General features: G+C 36.2%; 1 protein-coding gene across 1 annotated transcript; it reads right to left on the reverse strand.

Moving 5' to 3' along the window:
- Positions 1-932: 932 nt before the first annotated feature.
- Positions 933-20,458, reverse strand: LOC113492288 (major facilitator superfamily domain-containing protein 6-like). Its single transcript, XM_026869727.1, has 10 exons — positions 19,810-20,458; positions 7,421-7,566; positions 6,274-6,889; positions 5,793-5,977; positions 5,219-5,355; positions 4,095-4,210; positions 3,512-3,630; positions 3,024-3,150; positions 2,108-2,257; positions 933-1,524 (listed from the first exon to the last, which is right to left on the reverse strand). Exons 1-10 carry the CDS (start codon positions 19,871-19,873, stop codon positions 1,403-1,405), a joined length of 1,782 nt encoding a protein of 593 aa, XP_026725528.1. The 5' UTR covers positions 19,874-20,458; the 3' UTR covers positions 933-1,402.
- Between the last annotated feature and the right edge of the window lie 194 nt (positions 20,459-20,652).

Raw genomic sequence — 20,652 nt, forward strand, 5'->3', positions numbered from 1 at the left:
ATCGCTTCAAAATATTAAAAAACGACAAATTAAATAAAACCCAAATATACAATTTAGTCGAACACATAATCAGTTCATTATTTTTAATAATAGTCCTATAATTTATTTAAACATTATTGCTTTCGTTACATTCTTTTATGAATTTGAATCAAGTTAGCTATTTACATCAACTACATATGTACTTTAAATAATTAATTCCTGATCATTTTACACAAAATAAAATAATTCAAGCACCTATTCTTTTCTTATTTATGATCGTACTAGCTGTTGCCCGCGACTTCGTCCCCATGGGTAGAAGATATAAGTTATGATTATTATCTGCCCTGTTTTTTTTTTCACATTTTCCATTGTATCTTCGCTCCTATGAGTCGCAGCGTGATGGTTTATAGCCTAAAGCCTTCCTCGATAAATGGTCTATTCAACACAAAAATATTTTTTCAATTTGAACCCGTCGTTCCTGAGATTAGCGCGTTCAAACAAACAAAGAAACAAACAAACAAACTCTTCAGCTTTATATATTAGTATAGATATAGAAGTATAGATTACAAAGTAATTATCTCTAAGTGATGAAAAAACATAAGAAAGATGGTCTTTTTCAAGGGTGTGTTGCGTCACGTCAGAGGTCTGCGGTCGGTTTAAACTCTGACACCAGGTTGTACATCAACCATACGATAAGAAGGCTTAATTAATATAATATTAATAATATAAATAGTTGGTTCCTTTTGGTAAATTTCTTTACACAAGTGACATTCCTAAAAGCGCTGACAATGGTCAAATAATAAATAAATAAAATTTGACAATTGTCACACAGCGCCATCTAGTCTCAAATTAAACAAAGCTTGTATTATGAGTACTAGCCATAATATAGATAAATTACACCCAGATACAGAACAAATGATCATGCTCATCACACAAACATTTGTCCTGGGAGGGAATCGAACCCACGACTTCCGGTATAGCAGTTAGGGTCACTAACCACTAGAACAACAGGCCAGAGAGGCCAATATACTGGAAAGACAAGTGACGTGACTTTGACTTCGTCAGCGTTAGCGCGAGGAGTAATGAAACTTTTCTACAAGGATTGTACAAAAAGTATAAATTCAATAATAATGGCACAATTATTGCAAGTCTTAAAGCTATTTAAATTAAAGATTAGTCACACAACTGACCTATTATTAATTTGACGACATTTCATAATGCTTCCATGATAAGCAGTAAAATGAGATAATCTATCTTTAAAATTCTACTGAACCAAAACTTTAACATTATATAAAATCTGTATATAAAAATTAAAACGACTTACACCAAAAGTCAGGGAATATATAAATTACAAAGATGTAAATAATTTACGCGATTCAGCCGTTGTTTAATTAAAGCTTAATACAACGCCATCTGTTATCAATTACCTGTCGTCCTTAGTTTCACTGTTGAGTGGTACGACCGTGTCCTGATAGATGGCGTTACTGTGCTCTTGAAGCATTTTCACTCCTTCTTCGGGGATTGATTCTGGCGCTGATTTTTCAGCTGAAAAATTATAAAAATATTTGGTGAATAATGCATTTATAATAATTTTATAAAGTTCTTAAGCTTTCTGGACTTTAAAAGGCTTTCAGAGACATTAATAAAATTAGGATGGATTTTTATTTTTTACACCATCATAAAGAAAATATATTAAATTGGATAAGATGGCAAATTAAATTTAGAGCAAACTTTACATAAAAAAAACAACAAAAGTCATAAACATCAACAAAAATTATGTAAGTATATCTAAATTGAAAATTACTACCAAAAATTGCTAGAGAGAATCGGTAGAGCCGTTTCGGAGGAGTTAGTTAAATCACGTACCGTAAAACGGTGAATAGTTTCAAGAGGTGAATAAAAAATAGTGTTTTTTAGCTGCATGAATATTTTGTCACATAAAAATGCTTAACAACAATTATTTTCGTTTAATCTTTCTACTTTGTCTTGTTAAACGTGCAAATTTTAATAAAAAAAAACTCTATTTCTAACCACCCTTAAAAAAAACTCTATTCACCCCGTTTTACCGGTACACCGAGACAGGAGAATTTTATATAATGTATTAGATATACATAACAATATTAATTACCTTTCCGCTCATCACTCCTGGAAACCATTGCGAACAGCACCGCGTGGAGTCCTGACCCCAAGATGGCCGCTACTGCCATCACCCTGAAGGATCCTCGTCCGCCCAGCCAGCTGTATAGCTGACCCCCCACCAGGGAACCTATGGCGAAACCTGGACAACAGGAAAACAAGAACTCAAAAAAATAGATTTATTAAATTCATGTGATTTAGGTATAGGTACACTATACATAAATAAATATATATATATTTTTTTAAATGCGGACAACATCACATACATTGTTCTGAACCCAAAGTAAGTTGCGAAAGCACTTGTCTTATGGAATTCAACGAAGGTACCACAAACACCCAGACCCGAGACAATGTAGAAATTTGAATATTTACATTGACCCGACCGGGGATCGAACCCGAGACCTCAGAGCTGGCGACACCTTGAAACCGGTCCGTACGCCACTCGACCACGGAGGTAAAGGTCTGTAATTTATTTATTTATTATTGGATCTCCAACAAAGAATGCACAAAAATACATTTACAAACAAAAAATACATTTGTGTTGTGCTCCCTCAATTACAATCGATCACAGCGATAATGTTGAAGTAATCGTTTTTTATTTATATACGGTAAATATACAGGACAAATATAACATTATCATATGAGTTTATTTATTGTGCACTTAGCAAAACATCCACATTATTTACAGTTTTTGTCTGTCTGTTATTTGTTCCGGCTAATCTGAAATGGCTGGACCGATTTCGACGGGACATTTATTAGCATATCAAAAATTAGCAGACGGAGATACACTAGATACCTTAATTTCAGCTTAATTTTCTAACCCTCTATTTAACACAGATTGATAAGTCAATAAGTCATATATTCCACAGTCACGCGAGTATCTTTGCCCAGCAGTGGGCTGCACTCACCGACGCCGTCGTCCATGCCAGCAACGATCCCCTGCACGGTGGCGGAGTACCCCTCGGGCGCCACCGCCGCCGCGTAGCCCACTATAGTTGAGTAGCATAACGCGTATGTAGGGCCTTGTAGCAGGGCCTGAGAAACAATATATAGGTATACTATGTTGATATCGGCTTCCAGTCTAACCGGATTCAGCTAAGTACCAGTGTTTTACAAGGAGCGACTGTCTATCTGACCTCCTCAACCCAGTTACCGGGGCAACACGATACCACTTGGCTAGACTGGTTGTCAGACTTTCAAGCTTCTGACTACATGTAACGACTGTTAAAGATGTATGAATAACAGCCGGGGCCCACAATTTAACGTGCCTTCCAAAACACGCAGAAACTCGTTATGATATAGATGGTCACCCATCCATGGACCGACCGTGTCAAGTGTAAGTAAATGTTATTATTTGACATAAGAAACCGGTATTTTAAATATAGGAAGAACTTACCGATACCACAACAAGATGCCATGGGTTCGTTATAAGAGATATGCAGACCATGCGCAGTCCGTAGAACAATAAGGACACAGTCAACGTGGTCCCGTAGCCGAGGCGTTTTATTATTTTACCTACGGAACGTTAAACATATGTTAGATGGTTTTCGAAGTGAAATATGATTGAATTATTTCTTTTTTATCTATGCTAGGATAAATATGGAAAGGGGAGAGGCCTGCAGTGGGACAGTTACAGGCTGGTGTTATTAACAGCTTCGGTAATGGCGCCCCACCGTGGGGCAGCTCACAAGCGTGATCAATGCTCGTTCTCTGTATGAGAGGCCTGCAGTGGGACAGTTACAGGCTGGTGTTATTAACTGCTTCGGTAATGGCGCCCCACCGTGGGGCAGCTCACAAGCGTGGTGATCAATGCTCGTTCTCTGTATGAGAGGCCTGCAGTGGGACAGTTACAGGCTGGTGTTATTAACAGCTTCGGTAATGGCGCCCCACCGTGGGGCAGCTCACAAGCGTGGTGATCAATGCTCGTTCTCTGTATGAGAGGCCTGCAGTGGGACAGTTACAGGCTGGTGTTATCATACCTGAGAAGGAGAAAAACACCAGTTCTCCTAGGAAGCTCTCGGCTGCTATAACGATGCCTTCAATAAGTTTGATCTTAGCCGTATGACCAGTTTGTTCTGCCAGCTCTTCTAGAAACCTGGAAAAATGGAAAAACATATAAAATCCCAGTACAATTTTAATGTTTTATTTAAATATCCCTAAAAATTAAATGGATTAATCCATATTGAATTGCTATTCGTTCACAAATTGAAAAACTAGTCCAAACAAGAGTAGTACAATTTTGAAATATGTATTTGATTATAATAAGTGGGAAAAATTGGAGTAAAACGCGAAAATCATTATTCACACCCTAAATTATTCACACTCAATATCGAAATGGAAAGCTTTTGTAACAAGAAGGCCGTTTCCAGGCACTTTTAAAACGTTACAGTAATAACTCTGCACGGTTCTAAAATATCATTGTTATAAAGAGAAACCGGCAAGAATCATTTTAAAAATAAATTATTACACTAGAATGGTATAAATGTTATCTAATCAAGTCGTGGTGGCCCAAGTTCAATCCCAACGTAGGTAAAGTACTTTCGACTATTTTAATGATTCTAAGACGCCACTGGCAAACGTTTCACTTAATTACGGAGAGGAAACTTAAATTAATAACATTGAAAAGGAAATCGCAATAAGCTAGTGTGGCGATCAATACTTTAGACTTCATCATCATCATCGGCACATATTCGTCCACTAAACACAGTCTTCCCCAATCACACGCCATGAAGATCAATCCTCGTCATCGCATCCAGCTCCTGCCATCTAGCACAGATCAACACTCCACCATGCTTGAGGGCTAAACTTATTCTAAACTACCTGTTGCCCGCGACTTCGTCCGCGTGGTTAGAAGATAAAAGTTGGGAAATTTTTAACGGAAGCCCTCGAAGATGAATATTTGTCCCGGTTTGTGCCACATTTTCCATTGTATCTTCGCTCCTATTCGTTAGAGCGTGATGTTATATAGCCTAAAACCTTCCTCGATGAATGGTCTATTCAACACAATAAGATTTTTTCTATTCGAACCAGTAGTTCCTGAGATTAGCGCGTTCAAACAAACAAACAAACTCTTCAGCTTTATATATTAGTATAGATAACTTACCAAAACATATAATAAATGATGAAACTATCGAAGGTGCCGGCTACCACGGCGAATATTATGAAAACGATCACTTTTGGTATTTTCAAAACGTCCCTCAAAGCCTTGCCCGAGTCCTCCGGACTTGATAACGAAGGTAGCTGAAAGAAAAAAATACGAAATCTAGTATATATATTTATATTTATAATGAAAATCGTTTTCACGAAAATGAATTTTCGTGTCATGATGATTGAACTCCTCCGAAACGGCAAGTTACACGCCACGTTAAAACATAATATAATGGAGAGATTTGAACTCTCGGTCAGTGACCTGAAATCTATTGGCATGACCAGTTTATGTTCAAAATCGGTTGAAATTCCTCCATTGCATTTTAAGATCTCACTAAATTCAAAATTTATCAAAATCGGTACAGCCGTTTTTATAATTGCAAACTGCATTGCCATCGGTTTTGAATCTACCCTGAAAATTTCAGCCTGCTAGCTTATCGGGAAGTACCTCAAAATTGTGTTACAAAAATCCAACCGAAACGACAAACAAACAAGAAAAGTGAGTGTATAAAAACGTGGGAAAAACTCACTGTAAGTTTCCTACAGCTATACAGATCTACGGCGGTGGCTATCAACGCCAGGATGAAGGCTGGTGTGAAGTCCTTGTATTCCCCGGAGACCACGTCTATGAGCCAGCCACCCAGGAGAGCTGTGGCACCATACCCCACTGTACCCCATGCACGCTGGGCCCCATACTTAGACCCACGGTCGGGACCTGAGAAATAGCAAATAAGTTTATTTAGTCACTATAATAGATAGATATTTTGAAAAGAGGGGAGAGAAATACTATTTTAACTTCATAAAGGAACTTTTGATTTGGTTATGTTTAATTTTGTCACCTTGGTTTTGACTAACTCATTTTTTTTTGGAACTAGCCCGCCACACATGCCCGTCATTGCAACTCCTGTAAATCAGGGTCTACCAACGAAAACCACCGAAACACTTAAGTTGGGTGTATCCCAGGGGGAATGATAAACATACATTCTGTAAAACATTCAAAATATAACTTACCCAGTACATCGAAACAGACAGCATCTCCTATACAATTAGCCACGTTAAACGCGACCGTACCGACACACATTAGTATCACGAACGCCCAAAAAGTACCAGTCATATAGAAACTGTCACTGTTCTCCACCACAACAACTTTAGTCCGACTATCATTCTTATTAAAATCGACTAAAACATTATCCATAGTCGATTTCTCGATACTTCTTTTAGTCCGATTCGATTCAACTAAATCGATCTCGTAACATAGCAAATCGCAATTTTCTTTCGGAATACAAGTGTAGTCGCCATTTTGGAAATCGTTTAAATCCATAGACAATGTTGAACAGGATTTATTTGACACTTCATTGTCTATGTATATAGTGTTTATGAACGGTGTGCTTGACAGGTAAACTTCAAAATGGTCGGCAATAGTGCAGTTCCAGTGACATTTGTACTTTTCTAAGTTTGTGTCGTTTTGGTATTGTTTTAGGTATATAGTGTTGTTCAATTTGTAAACGGATTCTAGAATCTTCGTGTCGTTGCTTTCTTGAGGGTCTGGCATCGGGAGAAACCATAGGCCACAATACGAGCTTGTCATTACAATGATTAGCAGCATGAATACTAGTTTTCTTTGCGCCTGAAAAAGAAAAACATTTACATTTATAAGCATATTTAATTACAAATGGAAAAATATGGAATTACTTCACCTAGCATATTTAACAAATAATCGGGGCAACAGAAGTCAGAAACATTCAAGTCACATGCACAAAGACACCACATCAGGACAAGCATTCGCGGATCACACAAATACTTGTCCTACGGGGATCGAACTAACACGTCGCTTACAATTTGGCGTTGTAACTTTTACCACTCGGCTATCCGAGCAGTTATATTGTGTTTGCACATCAACGATACGAATAGCAGACTAAATTTATTTAATTAAGATAGGTGGACTAAGGTAGACTGAGGCGGTGACAGAATCTTGGCCAAGACAAGGCAAAAGAAGCGTCGGTCGTCCGGGAGCAACATGGGTCGAAGACATAATAAAGGTCTCGGGTGGAGTCTGGATGAGGCTAGGACAGGACCGTAGAAATTGACACGAAAGGGGAGGCCCAGCAGTGGGAGGATAAAGGCTGGATGATGATTATGATGATGAATAATTTCTTACCGGCCAAAAATCAACAACATAGCCAAACAGGGGCTTGGCAGTTGCCCAAAGAAGTGGCAGAACAGCCGTCACAAGCCCCATGACGGCTGGAGACACTCCTAACTGACGTCCGTACACATTGATCTGAGGCAGAATCGGTCCTAGTGCTGTAAAAGAAAAAAAACTCTCATTAATCCTTTAGCAGTTAGTTACCAATCAATAGGGATGATGACTGGGTATAAAAAGAAAAAATCTCATTAGTCCCTCAGTTAGATAATTGAAAAGTATGAGACACGTATTTTTTCCTTTTTCAGAAAAACTAGAATTGACAAAGATTAACTGCTTTAAAGTTTAGGAGAGGGGGCTTGTGGCGTAACGACAGAGTAAAGTTTATACTCAATCGTCACGTCACGCGTAAGTTTCATTCACTGTAATTTGGTCAATTTATGTTTGCGGGACAAATTAAAAAATACGTATCCATTATTATACAACAACTACAAGACGGACACTGCAAAAATAAATTGTCATCATCCCTATTCAGCCTATGCTGGGCATAATCCCTCTCCTAACGAGAGAGCGCCACAACACCAGGTCATCCGTCTTCTGCCGTCCGCATGGAGTCCGAGCCGTTATAAACTTACGACTGAAAAAGAGGGATGTTTGTCTGTCTGTGGCAACACAGCTCGCCGGCGGATCGAACGATTTCAGCTAAGTTAGTTTTGTTGCGCGCAACTTCTTCATCCTGGTTTCGAAGATTAAATCTTCGTAAAGAATTTTTTGAACCAGATTTATAATTAAAACTGCTGAGACCTTATCTCTGTTTTTGTAACATATTTCATTACTGCTCTGCTCCTATTAATTAAAGCGTGATGTTAATCGTTCAGCCTTCCTCAGTAAATGATCTATCTAATATTGAAATAATTTTCAAACAGGACACGTAGCTTCTGAGAATAAAGGCGACTGCCCACTACACCGTACCATACCATGACCGTGCTATGAACGTGTCAGGCAAAAAAATATTCTCTATATTAAAAAGGCGACGATGCTGGTCGGTAACGGCACGGGCTAGTGGGCATGGTCGCATACTTTTGAATACAGAGAGGCAGACTCCTTTACTCGTTCAAAAAATACAAACACTTGAGGTTTATAATATTAGTAGATATAGATATATTAGACTGGTTGGTTTATAGATAGTGCGATGACGCATTTTATAATGTACAGTCCCTCAAGACTAATATTAGCGTGATAAACAAACATGCTTATTGCATTTTATGTTATTATTTTTATACATGTACTAGCTGTCTCACCAAACGTTGTTTTGCCGATTTTTTTTTCTTGTTGTATGTATATTTATGCAACATTTAAAAAAAAAACAAAAGCAAACAATTTAGTCCAAAAAATAAAATATATTTTTTTAGTGTGAGCAACCCTTATCACTTAGGGGTATGGTAAGTAGATGTTGTCCGATTCTCAGACCTACCAAATATGTACACATAATTTCATGAGAATTGGTCGAGTCGTTTGTTCAATTACGTATACCGTGACACGAGAATTTTATATACATACTAGCTGTTTCCCACTGTTTCAACCGCGTAGTATTTTTTTCTTTGCCACAATTTTCTCACCGTTTAAGGGTGATTCTCCGGAAAAAAGTAACACAAATTAAGAACATCATTATCCTCACCACACTTTTCATACAGCAGATTGCTTGTTTTAATATTATTTTTATCTAAGCTTGCAAAGTACTACGGCTATTACTAGATGACGTAAACATTTTAGCATCACAGTGACGTGAACCAGTTGGTGAGGATAATGACGACCTTAAATACCCTTAAACCTTCCCTGGACTGGTACGAATATTTCAAGACTAAAATTAGCCAAATCGGTTCAGCCATTCTCGAGTTTTAGCAAGACTAACAAACACCAATTCATTTTTATATATAAGATTTGAATAACTGAGGGTCCACCACGTCTTATTGCGAGCTTTTAGACGTTGTCTCTTTACCCGCTGTTCACAATACAAAGACTCAAAAAACTCTTAAAAGTTTTAGAGTGTCTTAGTAATAAAACTTTTGAAATATGCAGCTATAAACAAAAACACGGTTCCAAGAATAAAAAAGGACATTCCTACCTGACGTTTTTCGGATTTGTTTTAAGGGTCGTGTAAATTATTAGGGACTCATTATCAACCTTGATATATAGCCAAAATATTCCATAAATTGCCGGTTGAGTGATTATCAAAGAGCGTTTAGTTATGACTTAAATTAATGGATTTAGAATATCTAAAACCCCACGTTTTTAAATGTCACTCCATTCAAATTTTAGCCGTTTTTATAATTGTAAGTTGCACTGTCATCGGTTTGAAGCTACATTGAAAATTTCAGCCTAGCTTATCGGGAAGTGCCACAAAATTGAGTTGCAAAAATCCAAACGGAACGACAAACAAACAAAATAGTGAGTGTTTAAAGACGGGGGCAAAATACGCAGTTAGAAACAAAAAAAATAAGAAAATAAACGAACAATTCTACCTGACTTTTTTCGGCTTTGTTCTAAGGGTCGTGTAAATTTTTAGGGACTCATTATCAACCCTGATATATGTGGACTGAAACTACTGAAAAAAAAACCGGTTATGTAAGTAAAAAATAACCTGCTAATAGAAGACCGACCGCGACGTCTTAAAAGTAATATTTGACGGGCCCGTTGGTCTAGTGGCTAGTGACCCTGACTGCTATACCGGAGGTCGTGGGTTCGATTCCCACCCAGGACAAATGATTTTGTGATGAGCATGATATGTTGTACAGTGTCTGAGTGTAATTTATCTATAATTTGTATGTATTTAAAATATATAAGTATGTTTATCACTTGTCTAGAACTCATAATACAAGCTTTGCTAATTTGAGACTAGATGGCGTTGTGTGAAAGTTGTAAAATGTTAAAAACAAGATGGTTTATTCCGACTGCCGCTTTAACAACAAATATTATTATAGTGTAAGTGTGACAGCGCAATACATCTCACTCTCTCCCACCCTATATTACGTTGAAACATATAGGTCCTGTGAAACTAGAAAGACATGCTTATAAAACAAGTGTTCAACTTAGTGAGAATTCCCGATAAATGTTTATAAAATATTCATAGAAAGGTACTAATTATTAAACTACTTATTACGTGTTCAAAAAAACTCCCACACTATGTAATTTAATCGTTCTGTCGCGTACGTGTCGTGGCTAAGCTATAACCGCATAAGTGATTCGATCACAGGTTAAGCTATGCTTGACGCGGTTGGTCCGTAGATGGGTGACCATCTTTGTCATAACGAGTTCCTCCGTGTCTCGGAAGGCACGTTAAATTGTGGGTCCCGGCTGTTATTCCTACATCTTTGACAGTCGTTACAGGTAGTCAGAAGCTTGAAAAAGTCTGACAGCCAGTCTAACCAAGGGGTATCGTGTTGCCCAGGTAAATGGGTTGAGGAGGTCAGATAGGCAGTCGCTCCTTGTAAAACACTGGTACTTAGCTGAAACCGGTTGGACTGGTAGCCGACCCCAACATAGTTGGGAAAAGGCTAGGCCAATGATGTCGCGTAGGTGTCACATAAACAAAGATTACCGGAAGTAGGGCAAACATTTGTCTGAATTTGACATGGATAGCTATGAGTTAACGCCAAACCTACTTCGCGAAGTGTAGCGATTTTTATCAACGGAGGACAAGAGTTTGTGTGATCCACGAATGCTTGTCCTGAGTCTGGGTGTCTTTGTGCATGTGACTTGAATGTTTGTGAAATGGTGACGATTATGGTGTTAAATATGTGAGGAAAAAAAAACAGATAAACAGAGCGTTTATAATAAAATTGATTAGCACATAGAATAGTTTTTGCTCCCTTGGTATATTATTTTAATTTTTAGCGGGTGGGAATGCTGGCAACAGCTAGTATCAAATTATTGAGACAAGTAGAAATTTTACAAACACAATTTCGTATCCAAGATTGACGGATTTTTTTATACTTTTTAACTGTCATAACGTGACAATATTATACTGCTCTCTTAGCGACGTAACTTTAAAAATTGACGAGACGTGCAAATTACATTGTCTTAATCTGATAATCATCATAATTACTGTTATAAAACATAACAATGCCATCTTAAACTAAGAAAACATTTTATCTTTTAGTTAATATTGTACTTAAATTAGTACATTAAATACTGGCTACATGATAAGAGTGCATTAATGTATAAATAATAATATAATTCTGTTTTGATTCACGGGATAACTTCATGGGAAGAGACCCGGTCCTTTTGAAAGGCGTGCACGGGGACACAGGTCCAACATGTAGAGGCCTTGTTGAGAACTTTAATCTGAAATGTGATGGGGTTTCTACCAGGGGCCATTTTAGAACATATACGACTTTACGTAAAAACTATCTGACATTTTTATAGGACCAAATGGCAGCTATTTCCCATTAATTAAAAAAAATAATCAACAAAATCGGTTCATTCAGGCAGAAGTTCTGGTTACAAACAAAAAATACAAACGAATCCTACTACTATTATAAAGGCGAAAGTTTGTAAGTATGGATGTATGGATGTTTGTTACTCTTTCACGTAAAAACTAATGAATGGATTTGAATGAAACTCTACCACAATATAGCTTATACATCAGAATAACACATAGGCTACAATTTTTGAGGTTTCTAATGTGAGGTCGTAAAAACACACTTTTTGTGCGCTTACATTGCAAACGCTGACTGAATTCTACAAGATAGATAGAAGGCAGATAGATAGATAGAAGGCAGGTATTAATTATAACTTATATCTTCTAACCACGCGGACGAAGTCGCGGGCAACAGCTAGTTGAGAATATAATTTTTTAAAGTACGTTTTAAGACTAAAAGAGACACCAAGATATTTTACCTTCAAGTACCATAACAAATCGACCTGGTAGAAATTACTAAAACTATTAGCAGATTGCCATTACCTTAAAAAATGGAATATAGATCAGATTGCAATAAGGGAAAAAACCTAAACAAATGGATTATAGACATACTAGCCGCGGACCCGTCAGCTACAAACCGAAAATGATCAGACAGGAACATAAAATCTTGACTAAAACTATCCTATGTGTCAATCCTGGTTATAAACTATCTGTATACCAAGTTTCGTTTAAATCCGTTCAGTGGTTTTTGCGTGAAAGAGGAACAAACATACATACATACACACTTTTGCGTTTATAATATTAGTAGGATAAATAGTCAAGCATTATCCTCATCTTTATTGACTTAAATCTTTTTAATGACGTTAATCTGTCATCGTAAGGAATTAAAGTGAGAATAAAATGGATTTTACAATGACAGAGATTAAATTAACTGCGTAGATACAATTGTAAACACTATTATGAACTCGTGATAATATATTATACACCGTGATTTTTAGTCGTCTTACAAAAGCAGCCCAGTTCATGTATCCAATGACTAGAACACGTTCATGATAAAAAAATAGGTATTTATGAGATTTGAAATTTCAATTCGTAATTTTTTAGATACACAGCTCTGTTGCGAGCGCGGTCCGAGCCTTGTCACAACGGCGAGGGGCGCGGGCGGCGGCGTTTCTTCATTTTTAAGACAATATTTCAGATTTCTCATGTTTAATTTTTCTTAGTACTTATTATCTTAGTTGATGATAAAAAAATAACAATCGCGCCTAGGGGTATTTTACGTCGGATACATGAACTGGGCTGCTTTTGTAACACGACTAAAAAGTCACCGTGTATAATGAATGACTCGTAAGCTATGTAATATGTTTTGATAACTAAATGGTAAAAAGTTGACGCCGACCATCTTTGCGCGATTTGTCAAACGTTTGACTATCGCGGTCTAACTCGCATGCTAATCTCAAAAACTATCTCTTTCTATCTGTCCGTCTCGCGTTCACACCAAAAATACTGAACCGATTGAAATGAAACTTGGTGCACAGATAGGCTACTTTTTTGGAATGGACGACAACTTTGAAATACTCGTGTTTTACAAGGAGCGACTGACTATCTGACCTCCTCAACCCAGTTACCTGGACAACACGATACCCCTTGGTTAGACTGGTTGTCAGACTTTCCAGTTTCCGACTACCCATAACGACTGTCAAAGATGTGTAAATAACAGCCGAGACTCACAATTTAACGTGCCTTCTAAAACACGGAGGAACTTGCTACATCATAGATGGTCACCCATCAACGGACCGACCGTATCAAGCGTAGCTTAACCTGCTATCAATCAACATATGCAGTTGTTATTTAACCACGAGCTCCTGTGGATGCAGCTGAATAAATATGTAAATAAAAAGCAGGTTTTATGCATAGATGACGTCACGATTAAGCAAAGTTTAATCACCTTGTATGAGGAAAGAAAAAACAGTATTTATGAAACAAGTCTTTGGACAAATACAGGGCCATGGAATTACATTGACAGCGAGTGTCGACCATGCTTGTAAAGGCGGGCAGCTTACGTAGAATCTAAAAAAAATATGTAAACTATTACACTAACTGAAATTAATAGGTTTGAAAAATCTAAAAACACACGTTTTCGAAGCTATCCTGAAAATTTCAGCCTGCTATCTTATCGGGAAGTGCCTCAAAATTGAGTTGTGAAAAACCAACGGAAAAGAAAAACAAACAAACACGAAAGTGAGTGTATAAAAAAAAACGTGGGGGAAATGCGACTACATGTGAGAGTGTGGCATGTGTATGTTTGTTATGTCTAAACGCTCAAACGGCTTTACCGATTTCGATGAAATTTGGCATAATGGTAGCTGAAACCTTGGCTTTTATCACACTTTTATTAGACTGCATTCAACTAGGTTTTTGTTTATCTGGCACGGTAACTACACACTTATATATTATTATTATCGTCTAATAAAAAAGTGTGTCCGGAAAAAGCGGGAAGTTTTTTGCGCTGAATTTTCTCCCGAAGCAAAAGCGTTTAAGATATTATAGAGTGGGCGAATCTGGGTGATGTATAATGTATCTCGACCTTCAAGAGCTATTTAGTAGCCAAATTAAATAAATGACTTTTGATTTGCTTAAGACTTTCGACCGACTAGACATGTATTAACAATGAAAACTAATATATACATTGACATACTAGATTTTTTAAATGAAATAATTACCTTTCCAGAAAATCATTTAAGCATTATACTCCTGATGGAACCGGCAAACTGACATACACATCTTCTAATATATAAAATTCCCGTGTCACGATGTTAGTTACCGTACTCCTCCGAAAGGGCTTAACCGATTTTTACCAAATTTTATATGCGTATTTAGTAGGTCTAAGAATCGACTAACATCTATTTTTCATACGTGTCAAACTGAAAAAAAACATATTTTTTGGACGAAATTTTTTGGTTATAATGTGGCATTAAGCAATACATACAACTAGAAATAATTTATTAGGCAAAACAACGTTTGCTGGGTCAGCTAGTATTAATATAAATTACTACTTTTAAATTATAATATACTAGCTTTTCGCCCGCATCGAGGTAGGTTATATCGCGTTTCCAAGAAAACTCTTCTAAAGTCCGAGATAAAAACTATCCTATGTTCTTTCTCTGTACCAAATTTCATTAAAATCAGTTCAGTGGTTTAGACGTGAAAGCGTAACAGACAGACAGAGATACTTTCACATTTATAATATTAGTAGGGATGTATGGTATAGTTACATATATATTAATTATTTAAGAGATCATTTTAACAGGAAAATCTTATAAATGATCACATCTTATAAGCGTTTCTTGAGGAAAACGTTGACGCAAGACACTCAATACATATTTAGTTTAAATGCACATCGGCAAGGACATTCAGGACCGGAATTTGGAAATTCCCTATGCCTACGTAAAAATGTTTAAGATTTTAGCAACGTGAATGATATTTTTAGGGACTTTACCTATAAATATTATAATTATAATATTATATTATTATTTGAATTTATTTATTTATTTAATTATCACACTAATCTACCATAACAGGTTACTTAACCTAATGCGGTAGCTAGGACTAAACAAAGGTTTCAAACATTGAATTATTATGCACATAGTTGCAGGTCTAATTCCAGCAACTGTTTTAATATGTAATTTTCTGATAATTCTCATATGCATAGGCAATAAGTTAGCCTGATACACATGCCCATCATTGCTCCTCCTGGAATTGCTTATATAATTTATATAAGGCCAGCGTATATACATCCCAGTGCTAGGCACCGGCCTCTTTTGGTATAGGAAACCTCTTTATTATACGTATTTGTATAAGTTTATTATCACTAACGACTTTCAAGTGTATTTTCGGATTGTCTCATCCGTAAACTCATTGTGTTTTATTATACAGATAATTATTATGCTGTAATTACGACCTAAATGATTGTCTTAGCTGATAAGACAACAATTATTGCTTGATATCATAATCTAAATAGCAACTTTGATAATAACTGTAACAACGTTTGATATAAAATTGTTATGTTTCGACTTTAAATCGATTTGTATTCACGAGGATCTGATCTCAATGCAGGCAAAGTACTATTCATTGGCCTAGCCTTTTCCCAACTATGTTGGGGTCGGCTTCCAGTCCAACCGGTTTCAGCTAAGTACCAGTGTTTTAAAAGGAGCGACTGCCTATCTGACCTCCTCAACCCAGTTACCTGGGCAACACGATACCCCTTGGTTAGACTGGTTGTCGGACTTTCAAGCTTCTGACTACCTGTAACGACTGTCAAAGATGTAGGAATAACAGGCAAAGTACTAATATACGTTTTTAAAAGTTATAGGTACTTTTTTAATTATTCCAAGACACCACTGACAAACGGTGAAGGAAAACATCGTGAGGAAACCTGGATTACAAATATTGGAATCTGAAATCGCCCACAGTGAGCTAACGTGGTGATCAATGACCAAATCTGTGACTAGTTATGAGAAATTAAATACAAATATGATATGATTCAGGACTTAAAGATATTTTGCAAGGGGTGTATTCTTTTTCCTTAAAAAAAAAACGACTCCCGCAGTAAGGATTTAATCCTTGTGTCACGGGTGATATTCACAAACATACAAATCACGTGCACAAAGACACCCAGTCTCAGAACAAGCATTCGTGGATCACACAAATGCTTGTCCTATATGCAGATCGAACCCGCGCCACGTCGCTCAGTGGGTTTGTCGTGGTGACCTCAACCACTCGGCTGTCCGTGCAGTCAAAAACTAAGAAAATAAATTAAACTTTGAAAATTCACATTCTTGCAGCAGCAACTTAATGCAAAATCAAAATTCATTTATTCAAATTAGGCTCCTAAGTAGCACTTTTTGAAGTTCAGATTACATTGGACAGCACCCAGTTTCGCCCACCCTTCACCGCTTCCTAATGCTTTGGCTGTGAGAGAAGAAACGGCGCAACAAACTCCCCAGCAGCACTGTCATACCGTTACCGTAAAATAAGCGAACATTGAACCACAAGGTTAGGTTAGATAGTACTATTAGATACTATTATGAGTCATTGGGGTCTCCCGTGGCGGGGCAGCGAATTATATTACATAATGGAAGGATATATCAACAGGGGCCTGTAAGGTCATGAACATCATTTTCCCAGGGAATGTGACGCCCGGGCCTGCGCGCGGTGAGTGATGGATGGCTCAGCGCCCCATCTTAAATGTTTTGACAAGCGTTGACAGTCCTGTTAAGGATTTCATTAGGACTAGGTATTATTTAATGTGCATATGTAAAATGTTTTGTATACGGAATTCTTTAGGAATTCGGAGCCCGTGGCTAAATTATAACTGCATGAGTGAATCGATCACATGTTATGCTACGATTGACGCGGTTGCCCGGAGTCGGCTTCCAGTCTAAATGGATGCAGCTAAATACCAGTGTTTTACAAGGAGCGACTGTCTATCTGACTTCCTCAACCCAGTTACCTTGGCAACACGATACCCTTTAGTTAGACTGGTTGTGAAACTTTCAAGTTTCTGACTACCTGTTACGACTGTCAAAGATATATGAATAACAGCCGGAACCCACAATTTAACGTGCCTTCCGAAACACGGAGGAACTCGTTATGACAAAGATGGCCGAACATCAATGCGTCAGAAAAGAAGTTTAAATTCCCTCAGCTCAAGTCATTGGTTCCGGTAATTACCTTAAATTGAACAATTCTAGAAGCATTTATCCGTTCCCATGGTATATGCTGGTTAGATTGACGCGTCAGGAAATAACACTGTACTCCAGATCACTTGACAATTTGTAACGAGATGAATGAGAGAGAGAAATAATAGCTGAACACAAGGCGTATACAAGTTCACATTCTGACTACACGGATAGCCGAGTGGTTGAGGTCACCACGCCAAACCCACTGCGCGACGTGTTAGTTCGATCCCCGCGTAGGACAAGCATTAGTGTGATCCACGAATGCTTGTCCTGAGTCTGGGTGTCTTTGTGCTTGTGACTTGTATGTTTGTGAGACCCCAAACATTATTATTATTTATTTGTAATTATTATATAATACAGAAAATATAAAACTTATGTTAGTACATTGGTCCACATAACTGTTTTGAACAGTTTGACTGTGGACTCTGGTTGAGTCTCATATAATAACGCAAAAATGTTAGTACAATATAATCTAAGTAATCAGGTTTGTATATATAGGTATTCATGTATTTATATTATCTATAGTTATATATAGGTATTTATAATATATGTAGTTTGTAAAGGTAATTATGTAATTATATTATCTAAAAGGTAGTTTTTTAATAACTTTTTAAATTTATTTTTATTAGTTTCATTCTTGATGTCCACAGGCAAACTGTTCAATATATATGGTTACCGTTTTCTTAGGGTCCTATCCCCATGGATTAAATTCCTTTGCGGCGGGAGTAGTTTTTTTTTTAATTGTCGTGCCGCTCTCGGCTTGCGAAAGAGTACGTTCTTAATTCGTCTTTATTTATTATAAGTTCTTTTGATCTTCGGTCTGGACAATACGACTATTTTTAATCTTTTTTAGATTAACGTGAGATAGCTGTCATTTGGTTCCATAAGAAAATCATCTACGTATTTTGTTTCAGTAGTTTTTATTTGCAGCTTGTTGTATTAAATGTTTTGTTGTAAAAAAAATAATATTATTTAAATTATGTTTAAATAGAAAAATTATGTTTATAAAAATACATAGACCATACAATAACTATTGTAAAAATGGATCTAGTTATTGTAAAAAAATGGCTTCCCATAGATATAACGTTATTTCAATTCTTACTGTGCACAGTGCAACCAATCAGCATAATGCATACCTATTTCTTAGTTTATCTGACAATTCATATTAATAAAATATTTCAATGGTTGGCTAAAACAAAAATTTATGTCAGAGACGCAGACACATGCGGATGACCTGGATTCGTTTTTAATTTGTCATGGTAGCAAGTGAAAGACACAATTGGTAATATACTCCCTACAGCTATTCTTCCACATTTGCCCACTTTTGCCCAGCAGTGGGAAATTCAGTTACTTTAATTATATTATGTTAGCAGATAGGTATAGCATAGTTTTTAAATTAAAATAGCTATAAATAGTTTGTGTGTTATTCTAGTAAGTTAATTAAAATTGTGATATTAAATACTTTTTTTAATTTTGTTGTCTATACTATCACATTACAATTTAATTTATGTTAAAAAAGGTTTTATATAAATTACTGAGCTAGTGATAATACTAGTAATATTTTAATTGTGTGTGATGCATAACTAAGTTTTGCTAGCAAAGGTTTTTATTTATTATATAAGAATAAAAGTGTGGAAAATAATATTAGACACAAATTGACCTTGATCATTGTGTTTAATTTGTAATCTTTGCAAATAATTATATATAATTAAACCTAATGTATAATTTGTGGAAATTTTAAATTAATATTAATGGACATGGTTGATTAAGAATATGAGTAAAGTTTATTTAGCAGAAGAATGTAAAGAAAAAAATCCTCCATTTTGTAAAAAAGAATATCCATTCATAAAATTATAACAAAGTTGTTATTTATATCATGACATTGATAAAAATAGACTATCCTACAGTAATAACTTAAAACATTATTTATTTAAAGATAAGATAGTACAGGAATTTTAATAAAGTGCATTAGTATTTAAAATGTACAAAGAGTGTTATTAATTCCTGCGGGAGGTCAATAAAACACTTATAAAACTTTGACCCCAATTCCATGTGGCAGTTTGATGAAGATAATGTGTTTAAATTATTGCTCTTTCTCAATTTTGAGCACATACTGTCATAATTAATTAAATTTAGGTAAATACATAAGTCTTGAAAAACATAATTAGATTAATTAGATCAATCAGAGACAAAGTAAACAATCGTTATTAGATTATATTATCTATGTTTTTTTTTTTACTTACCAGCAAAGAAGAAGAAAAAGTGAGCCTTTATTGGCAGAAGTCCTTTGTCTATTTTAAATTTCATCTTTCTTGATTATATAAAAATATTATTAATTATAATTGTAATTATAAAAGTATGACTTCAATTTTTCAGCGGCAGATTTTTTTTACATTATCATAACTCGTTTTCTAGTCTACTTATTTTTTTATTTCTCACAGTACAGGTTTGGCACTTGCAACAACTTTCTCTGACTAGTAACTTCACTAATTATGATTTAATTCTTAGCACTTTTACAATCTTAGCCATAATTGATGACGCGACGAATGTAGACATACATTGTATTAATAAATCGGTAATTTATCGCGTAAAGTCGCGACGTAAACTTGATTGTTTATATGTCTGACTAGAACTATCAGATAGCTCGATGTCATAATAAAACTGACATTTGTTTGTTTTCCTCCGAGCAGTGTTGTCAGTTCATGATTGTAAATTTCCTTTATTATTTTGTTCAACTTTGAGTAACGAGTGGTATTTTTCAAATGATAAGTAGTCATCTGTTCTTTAAAAAGCCTTTCTGTTTATAAAGTTATAAAGAAAATGAAATGTTTATGCAGACTTTCTCAATATTCTGTAACGAAACAGGTTTTCTTAATAGGAAGAGCTATTGTAACTTTATTTATTTTTTAGTTACTTCTTTGAGCCGTTTGGGGTTGAAACTTTTGGGCCGTGGGGCCCGATCGCCAAAACGCTTTTTAAAGAGCTAGCAAAGCGTCTCGTTGACACTTCTCGTGACCCAAAGGCTGGCTTTTACCTCGCTCAGAGGATTAGCATTGCCATTCAACGTGGCAATGCTGCCAGCCTTT

Source organism: Trichoplusia ni, chromosome 3 (genome assembly GCF_003590095.1).
Source record: "Trichoplusia ni isolate ovarian cell line Hi5 chromosome 3, tn1, whole genome shotgun sequence".
Lineage (NCBI taxonomy): Eukaryota > Metazoa > Arthropoda > Insecta > Lepidoptera > Noctuidae > Trichoplusia > Trichoplusia ni.

Coding starts and splice junctions, on each gene's coding strand:
- LOC113492288 (XM_026869727.1), bottom strand. CDS start 19,873: ATGAAATTTAAAATAGACAAAGGACTTCTGCCAATAAAGGCTCACTTT. Junction 7,567..19,809: donor CTTTTTCTTCTTCTTTGCTG/GTAAGTAAAAAA, acceptor TTTCTTTTACAG/CACTAGGACCGATTCTGCCT. Junction 5,978..6,273: donor TGTCTGTTTCGATGTACTGG/GTAAGTTATATT, acceptor GCTATTTCTCAG/GTCCCGACCGTGGGTCTAAG.